The sequence below is a fragment of the Lolium rigidum genome, chromosome 3, assembly GCF_022539505.1.
Source record: "Lolium rigidum isolate FL_2022 chromosome 3, APGP_CSIRO_Lrig_0.1, whole genome shotgun sequence".
NCBI classification, from domain to species: domain Eukaryota; kingdom Viridiplantae; phylum Streptophyta; class Magnoliopsida; order Poales; family Poaceae; genus Lolium; species Lolium rigidum.
Window position 1 is genome coordinate 352931249 of NC_061510.1, and position 9666 is coordinate 352940914.

The 9666-nt window shown below is 40.9% G+C and overlaps 1 protein-coding gene across 1 annotated transcript; it reads left to right on the top strand.

The window, feature by feature from the left end:
* The first annotated feature begins 3595 nt into the window (after nucleotides 1–3595).
* LOC124700314 (protein POLLEN DEFECTIVE IN GUIDANCE 1-like) lies at nucleotides 3596–9434 on the top strand. The gene is made up of 11 exons (XM_047232462.1): nucleotides 3596–4161; nucleotides 4727–4878; nucleotides 5302–5405; nucleotides 6399–6487; nucleotides 6576–6649; nucleotides 6724–6874; nucleotides 7169–7336; nucleotides 7837–7934; nucleotides 8023–8145; nucleotides 8678–8746; nucleotides 8842–9434. The coding sequence occupies exons 1-11, from the start codon at nucleotides 3615–3617 to the stop codon at nucleotides 9040–9042; spliced, it is 1776 nt and encodes a 591-aa protein (XP_047088418.1). The 5' UTR covers nucleotides 3596–3614; the 3' UTR covers nucleotides 9043–9434.
* The last annotated feature ends 232 nt before the right edge of the window (nucleotides 9435–9666 follow it).

Here is a 9666-nt window from a genome sequence, read left to right on the forward strand (position 1 = left end):
GACACGGCTCGATACCACCGTAGGATAACGTAGCATAGAAAACAAAAATTTTCCTACCGCGAACACGCAATCCAAGCCAAGATGCAATCTAGAAGACGGTAGCAACGAGGGGTATCGAGTCTCACCCTTGAAGAGATTCCAAAGCCTACAAGATGAGGCTCTTGTTGCTGCGGTAGACGTTCACTTGCCGCTTGCAAAAGCGCGCAGAAGATCTTGATCACGATCGGTTCCGGCGCCACGAACGGGCAGCACCTCCGTACTCGGTCACACGTTCGATTGTTGATGAAGACGACGTCCACCTCCCGTTCCAGCGGGCAGCGGGAAGTAGTAGCTCCTCTTGAATCCGACGAGCACGACGGCGTGGTGTCGGTGGCGGTGGAGAACTCCGGCGGAGCTTCGCTAAAGCACGCGGGAGCTATGGAGGAGAAGGGGCGGCTAGGGTTTGGGAGGGGGTGGCCGGCCACTCAAAGGGGGCGGCCAGGTTGTGCCTTTGGTGTGTCCGGCCCCCTCCCCTACGCCCCTCATTATATAGGTGGATTCCCAAGAGTTGGTCTCCAAGTTTCGAATAAGACCCGAACCAAAAACCTTCCATAGGGAGGGGGAAACCTAGCCTAGCTAGGACTCCCACCAAGGTGGGAGTTCCACCTCCCATATGGGGGTGGCCGGCTCCCTAAGCGGGAGTCCACTTGGGACTCCTCCCCCACTAGGGTTGGCCGGCCATGGAGGTGGAGTCCCATGTGGACTCCACCTTCCTTGGTGGTTTCTTCCGGACTTTTCTATAACCTTCTAGAACCTTCCATAGAACCTTCCGCGACATTTTATTCACATAAAATGACATCCTATATATGAATCTTATTCTCCGGACCATTCCGGAACTCCTCGTGATGTCCGGGATCTCATCCGGGACTCCGAACAAATATTCGAACTCCATTCCATATTCAAATACTACCATTTCAACATCCAACTTTAAGTGTGTCACCCTACGGTTCGTGAACTATGCGGACATGGTTGAGTACTCACTCCGACCAATAACCAATAGCGGGATCTGGAGATCCATAATGGCTCCCACATATTCAACGATGACTTTAGTGATCGAATGAACCATTCATATACGATACCAATTCCCTTTGTCTCGCGATATTTTACTTGTCCGAGGTTTGATCTTCGGTATCACTCTATACCTTGTTCAACCTCGTCTCCTGACAAGTACTCTTTACTCGTACCGTGGTATGTGGTCTCTTATGAACTTATTCATATGCTTGCAAGACATTAGACGACATTCCACCGAGAGGGCCCAGAAGTATATCTATCCGTCATCGGGATGGACAAATCCCACCGTTGATCCATATGCCTCAACTCATACTTTCCGGATACTTAATCCCACCTTTATAACCACCCATTTACGCAGTGGCGTTTGGTGTAATCAAAGTACCTTTCCGGTATAAGTGATTTACATGATCTCATGGTCATAAGGACTAGGTAACTATGTATCGAAAGCTTATAGCAAATAACTTAATGACGAGATCTTATGCTACGCTTAATTTGGGTGTATCCATTATATCATTCATACAATGATATAACCTTGTTATTAATAACATCCAATGTTCATGATTATGAAACTAATCATACATTAATCAACAAGCTAGTTAAGAGGCATACTAGGGACTCTTTGTTGTTTACATATCACACATGTATCAATGTTTCGGTTAATACAATTATAGCATGGTATATAAACATTTATCATAAACATAAAGATATATAATAACCATTTTTATTATTGCCTCTTGGGCATATCTCCAACAGAAGCATGCACGTCAAGAATCTTAATTTGCTCGCATGTCCATGCTACCAGAAGGAGAGTGGATAAATGGAGGTCTAGCTACATGTAGTTCTTTATTTTTAAAAATTCGAAAATCATAATTTTAAGTTTTAAAAAATTTAGAATTTTTTTTTTGATATAGCCAATGATGAAATCTACAAACATGCAAAATCTCAATATGAAAGTCTTAGTACTTTAGGTTACACAAAAATGACAAATGTGTGGACCTGAGAGAATAGTGCATAGTGCATATTTCGAAACTATAAAACCTAGAGGACTTTGTCATTTTTGTGTAGTCTACCATACAAAGAATTTCACATTGAGATTTTACACGTTTGTAGATTTCATCATTGTCTACATCTAGGATTTTTTTCAGATTTTTTTGAAACTTAAAATTATGATTTCCAAATTTTTGAAAATAAATGGTTACATGTAGATCGGCCTCCGTTTGCAGTTTTCGCTATCAGAAGCATGTACATTGTTGTTAATTACCACCATAGTAATAATATTCCTCAGCCGATACTTCTAAAATGCAGATCAATAGAGCTTTGTTTCATCGGCATTGTCAAGCAAATCAACATATAAGCCATCTTTTTCTTCGGTGCACTTTTCTTGTAGCACCAAAACAATTATCCTACTACAGCCAGCAATATAATTCCTTTGGTCTCTATTTTGACAATTTACAATTGGGAATAGTGACCTTCGAATATCTCCTTTCCCCGAGTTCTATAAAATTTAACCAGCTCCAACAAAAAAAGGAAGTCACTAACACTTACCATCAAGGGCGGTATTTTCTTACAAATATACCCCCATTCACTTTGCAATATAGCTAGAAATTATCCCTCCCCCGAACAAAAAATACCAAAACTACCTGGCGGAAAGCCAGCGAAGAAACACGTGTCTCCTCCTAGCGAAGGAAGTGGTAAAGCAAGCATGGCGCCATTTCCTTTGACGTAAGTCTGTTGGAACATGTGGCGGGCCAGCGGAAGGATCCTCCCACCATTGCACCTGGAGGGATGTACATTCTGCCATTTTGAGACAACGGAAAAGGGATCGACAACCACCTAAGTGAACAACCCTCCTCATTTTGGTGCATAATTTTCACGCTTACTTCACTGGTCGTTGGTATTTTGAGGCTATAAAAGCACCCTTGTCCTATCGTTGATAGCCATTAAAAAAAGAAGTATACTATAGTTGAATTTATGTAACTAGCCAATAATTGGAGCTCATAAAAACGCATGCCCAACACCGTCCGAAGATTTATCACATCGGCTTCACCAAAATTAGTGGTAACAAAATGACGAGGGAGAAACTGACGGTACATCTCTACACCAATGTCTCCTTTGGGCATCCCAAACTGATACTGTATGGCAATGCAAGATAATTTCCACTCCTAAATGCGAAACAGAAGAATTTTTTTTCTATGATAATCTTAGTAGCTGAAGTGGCACAGATGCTGACATGGCAGTCGACGTGTTACCACCGATTTGACATGAAGTGTGTCCCACGCCACGTAGCAAGGAAAAAGCGCATTCCTTTGTTCCTCGGATGCCACGCGACCTGCTTCCATTCGTTCCATCCACGTCACCGGCCATCTCATCACAGGAAAAATCGAAAAACATACGAAGGAATTAAAAGGCACACACTAAACGCGAGAAAAATAATAATCTCCCGTGCTGCGTCCGTTAATCCTCCTCCTCCTCCGCCTCCGCTCCGCTCCTCGCCGCCGTTCGCCGGCGCGGCCCACGCCTAGGGTTCACGTGGGGTAACCCCGCCGCCTCGCCCAGCGCCGCCCATGTCACTCGGATCCGGCGGCCGCAAGCTCTCATTCGAGCTCCTCTCCAGCGACCTCACCGCCGACGACGTCGACGACACATCCCCGCGCTCCCTCCCGGAGACCTCCTCCGATGGCCGCCGCCGCCGCAGGAGGCGCTCCAAGCGCAAGCAGGGGTTCCAGAGCCCCCCGATCGTGGAGGAGGAGCCGCGCGTGGACGGGAGCGCCGCCGCCGCGTTCAGGGTAACGGATCTGAGGTCCGTGGTGGAGAAGGTGTGCCAGAGCTCGGACGCGGAGGGGTCCGCGGCGAGCTGCGTCACGCGCGTTGGGGTGGAGCTGAGGCAGAGGGGCGTGGCCGCGAATGGGAGGTTGTCGGCGGCGTCCGGGGACGACGCGAGCAGCAGCTGCGGAAGCAGCACGCGGGAGAGCGTCGCCGCCGCCGCGGTGGCGGCAGATGTGGTCGACGCGGCTCGGCGACCTGAGGCCAACGGTGTTCTGAAGAAACTGGAGAAGGATGAGTCGCTGGACTGGGAGAAGTTCATCAAGGAGAATAGCAACATTCTCGGAGGTATGGATCTCTCTTTGTTTGGATTTCAGCGCACATTGTTACTTTCTTGTACCTCTCTTTCATTGTGATGTTGTTTCTCCGGTGCTGATGAGGAGACTCATATCGAACAATAAGTGTGTCATTTGTGAATTTCGTACCACCATAATCTGTGAACATTGTGGTATAAAAAAAGCCTGCAGATAAACATGTCATAAAACATTTAATTGCTGATAGTGTTTTGAAGCAAGAACATAAGGACACACTGATTTTTGTACGAGCTTGCAAGTAGACTTCAGCAATGTGACAAACCTGTCAAAACAGTAACTATAGGTCTATAGCAAGTTGAATCAAATAATTTAAACCAGCATGGTAGCCTGTTCATATTTTTTTTCTATAAGGGAAACCTTAAAGAAATGTTATTACCATTCTGTTGAGTGCATTTCTTTATAACTGTCTAGCTCCTAACCATTATTGCTTTGCGGTGGTGGTAGATGGAAATAACTTTTGCATATAATCCGATTTCCTATCGCATATTGAATTAGTCAAATATATGCCTTTACACCTAACCTAGTTTCAATAACTGCAGAAGTCGAGCGCCGTGATAATTCACCATTCAGATATTTCATTGGAGAGTTGTATAGCGGGAATTCACTTAGAAGTACAATTGCAGTGGGTAATGATAAGAAGCGACAGAGGGTCTACAACACTATGTTTCATGTTCCTTGGAGATGTGAACGGGTATATATTCTGCACTTGAAAATATGCTCCCTTCTTTGTGTCCTATATATTAGAATATTTGGAATTTTAGGGTGGTCCTATCTATTGGAATTTTAGTGCCATCCAAGTTTGCCAACATCGATGGAAATGAATCCATTATGCATCTTGTTGTAGTATTTCTGAAACCATGTCATTACCGCATATTTTAACTGAAAATGAATATGGATCAATTCAGATGCTTGTAAGATATGGATAGATACAAATGATGTAATTTTGGCAATACTTAAGTAAATTAACAAAATAATGGTTTTGATCATTCCTTAAAAAATTCCTTATTTTTTTTTATTACCGTGTGTTATAGAGCTAAATGTTTAGTTTAGTAATTTATGGATGTACCATTTTCTGTAATAATGGGGAGAGGTTTGATTGTGATCAATGCTGCAGTTAATTGTCGCAGGATTCTTTGTCTGCTTAGATTCCTTTCTGTCTTTGCTCACCATTATGCCTGCAAGAATTGTGATGACAGTTTGGCGGGTGCTGAAAACCAGGTGGGTTGCTGTAAACCAGATGATTTACATATAGATTTTGTACATAAAATTAAATCTTGGCACACATTGTAATGTATGGCTGCACATTTAAATATGTTTTATCATATCTTATTTTAGGATTTCGTTGTTTAAAAGGATACCATTCATTCTTCTTATTAGCAACTGAATCCGGAGCTAGTTTCTAGTTTATGGTCTATTTTGGAAGCCTCTGCTTAAACTTAAAGCTACCGCAAGTTCAAAGCAATGAGACATCCCTATGGGCCTTCTCGGATAAGCTTAATCCCTTTTGTACTCAAAACATTAACTCTGTGATTAAGCTTTTATAAGAAATTGGCTAGCTTTTATGTGATGTTAAGTGCTTCCAGAGCGGGCCTCAGAACGTTTTGGGATTTACATGATTATGTTTGGTTGATCATATATATTATAGTTGACATGTTCTCAGGCTCAAAGTGCGATTACAATTGCACCAAACATAAAATAAAATGTGCCCCTCATTAGCTTTCTGATTTAAACCCAGAGCTGTGAACAGTTATTCTGCCCATGTTGCTGACCTTCATATATAATAAAATGATGATACCTTTTTTATCTAAAAATAATATGTTGGTCCACAAAAGTGAATATTTTAGTCCACAGTTTTGATTCTTTCTGTATAAAGTATGATACCTTGCTAGTATTCCAGTTAAATGTCTACTTATATAATAGCTATCATCTGTTACCAGTATTTGTCTAGTTGGTGGGCAATCCTTTTTTTTAAGTATCCTACATTTATTATAGCCATGAGCCAGGACTATACCAGCAGGACAAATACTGGTGAATTGTTTACTGTTCATGATGCCACAGTCTGCTAGACTAAGTGCTTGTAGCGTTAAGTGATTCTTCATCCCTGTACTTGTATTTGTCATTACATTGTAAACACCACACCTTCCCAGTTTAAGCTCTTTTTTTGGCATCATAGAGTCATGTACTTATATTTATCTAATGTGTTTGTGTCAGGCAATTTCTACGGCCAAATGCTGCTGATTTATCAGATTATGGATGTTTTATAGTTCTAGCCCTAGGAGTTGCTTCTTTGCAGATGATAGGTTTGTTATTTTCCCTTTGGCTTTTCTGAACTAAAAGAATATTCTACACACGTTTGTTAATCCTTCAACACTTTGTTTTCTGTGTCAGATATTAGTTTGATTTACCATGTCATTCGTGGCCAGGGCACGATCAAACTCTATGTGGTATACAACGTACTAGAGGTGATGGAAGTGTTTATTTGAAATGTATGTACATTTTTTGGTAAGCGTACTTAACCTTTCCCCCTTCTTTTTAGATATTTGACAAGCTCTGTCAATCATTTGGTGAGGATGTGTTGCAAGTTTTGTTCAACTCAGCTGAGGGACTGTCAACATGTTCAACTGATAATGCGACATTTGAACTGATGCGGTTCCTTTTGGACGAGGCTATTGCTGTCGTTGCATTTGATATCCTTTGCTGCAAGTTATGCTATTTATATGTATATGTTCCTTGGGGTAATTTATTTGGGTTATATAATTCCTTGATGTTGGAATTCCTCTATTCATAGTTATGTTATGTAGGAGTAGCCTTTATTGGTATGCAGTATCCAACTCATTACCAGCTCACAGTACAGATATAGTAGTCATTGTATAACATTTTTAGTGGAATCACAGTTTTATTTAACATCAGTATGTCCAATTTTCAGTTGCTTCTTTATTTTTTGGTATAATCTGTATTTAGCTTCCTTAACAAGTTATTACTTGTGCATTCATTTGTCCTGTTAGCGCAAGCTATCACCCTGTCAACATGTATTATTGCCCATAACAATGCACTGTTGGCTCTTTTGGTGTCCAACAATTTTGCCGAGATCAAGAGCAATGTATTTAAGCGGGTTAGCAAAGAGAACCTTCACAATCTGGTCTACTATGGTGAGTGTGCTTATGAATTATGATTGTCCCATTTCCAGATTCTAGAATAAGATGCTGATGGATTACTGTATTTACTATGTTTCCACCATCTGGATGATCCTTTTGAATTCACTGTTTCTGCATTGCATGCATTTGTCAATATTTCTCATTGCTTACTGTTGCTATTAAGCTACTTTAGTGTTCAGCATTTTCGGCTCTTAGGTAGGATGAATAGTGCTAAGTTGGACTCTCCAGATAAATTGTCTGCATGGATCTGTTTAGATTAAGTGAACATGACATATTTGATGTGCATTATTTTCTAGAAGCAAATCGTGGGTCATCTTGTAAGTTCAATGTTTGAAGCTTTGGTTTCAAGCACTTCATTGGTTGCAAAATAACTGCTATGTTTTATGTTATACTCCACTGGTGGTTAATTAGCGCTGTGCTCTATATTTAGCATGCCTCTGTTTAATTTTTTTCATTTTTACAATGCTTAATTCTTGAGATTTGTTGATTTGCAGACATCATTGAGAGATTTCACATCACAGCGTTTCTGCTGTTTGTACTAGCTCAAAATATTTTGGAAGCAGAGGGACCATGGTTTGACAGTTTTCTTATCGTAAGTTCAATTTTTCTATATATTTTAGTCGTAGTCAGAGACTTCTATGGTTTCAGAAAAATAATATTACTTCCTTTTGTCACTGCAGAATGCCTCCTTGGTATTTATGTGTGAAGTACTCATTGATGCTATCAAGCATTCATTCCTTGCAAAATTTAATGAGATAAAGCCGGTTGCTTATTCAGAGTTTCTGGAAGATCTATCCAAGCAGGTATGTGCTGACAGATAACTTAACCAGCTGCTTGTGTATTTTGATTCGAATATTTTGCTGGTTACATTTCTATGCCCCTTTGATACTTGGATAGATAAATAATCAATGACTTTTGGAGTTATTTCTTAGTTTAAAAATGTTAAGATACATTCATGCACACAGAACATTGTTAATTTGATTCATGCGGATAGATAAATAAGCAATGACTGTTGTTGTTTTAAAGTGCTGCTTCATTGTGTTTGTAATTTTTTGTCGTTGATTCCATGGCATGTATGACTGCCTTTCTCCTGCAGAATTATTTAGGAAATTCCAGCTATACCATATATTGATAAATAATTGGAATTGCATGCAATGAACAATTGTTTTCAGTATATTTTGTCTTGTGATACGTCACAGTATTATTTTCCTGATTCTGCTTTGCTGTGCATATCAAAACTTTGTGATATTGCTGGTTCATTTGCCTAGAAGTTGAAACGTTTCCATCTTAATGTTGTTGCTAATACCTGTATTGCTGAAAAAAATATCTGCACAGATTTTGAATGAGCAAACTGATGACCGTCAGAAGGATCTAACATTCATCCCCCTTGCCCCAGCTTGTGTGGTAAGTGAACACGTGAAATGTCCATGCTCTTCTACTTTTCCGTTTGTGTTTACATATTTTACTAACAAGCAAGGTATTCGTTGGTGTTTCTTTAGGTAATTCGTGTATTAACTCCAGTGTATGCCACCCTCCTTCCCTCCGGCCCATTTATCTGGAGAATATTCTGGATTTTGCTCTGGTCAGTTCTGACCTATTTTATACTCGCCATCTTCAAGATACTAGTGGGATTGGTATTGCGCTGCCTCGCGACTTGGTATATAAATCTACGTCTGACAAGAAAACAACATGTGGATTGAGTACCTGGCACCATGATCCTGGTGTTAAGATGCCTTCCTTGAGAAGCCAATTTGCTGTGGTGCGTGAAGTACAGCACCCACCGCATCAGCCATGAGTCTACATGCCCATACTAAGAATTATTGATAGTGTAGTAGTGCACAGAGGAATATCTACAGAGGGATATCACAGATATCTTCTTTTCCACAAACGTCTCATTGATTCAAGGAACTGAGTATAGTCCAGTTTTGCTGTGTTTATAGTTTCTTTCTCACATCCCTATGTGGATTGTTCATAGTTTCATCCCAAAGTTATCTGCCTCAACCTAGTTAAAGATTTTTGCAAAGCCTTGCGGATCTGTCAAGTTAGACATATTTGTACATTTTCTCTGAGAATAAAATATGGCAATTTTGTCTGCATCAGCTTTCAAATCTTAATTTTTGTGTCAAACAATGAGTCCGTTTTGCTGGTGTTCTTTTTGCAACTGTGTATGAGTATCTGTCGTTATGTGCTGTTGACAAACCTGAGCCGGAGACGGGTTGAGTTTTACAAGAGGACGCTCATGACCCAATCCCGGATTTCTTTTCCTGACAAACCTGAGTCGGAGACAGACTTGAGTTTTACAAAACGACGCTCATACCGGGCAT

Excerpts from the sequence above, each read along its gene's own strand:
- LOC124700314 (XM_047232462.1), top strand. The coding sequence starts at position 3,615 with ATGTCACTCGGATCCGGCGGCCGCAAGCTCTCATTCGAGCTCCTCTCC. Across the intron at positions 4,162-4,726 it reads GAATAGCAACATTCTCGGAG|AAGTCGAGCGCCGTGATAAT; the intron begins GTATGGATCTCT and ends CAATAACTGCAG. Across the intron at positions 6,875-7,168 it reads TATTGCTGTCGTTGCATTTG|TTGTGCATTCATTTGTCCTG; the intron begins ATATCCTTTGCT and ends ACAAGTTATTAC.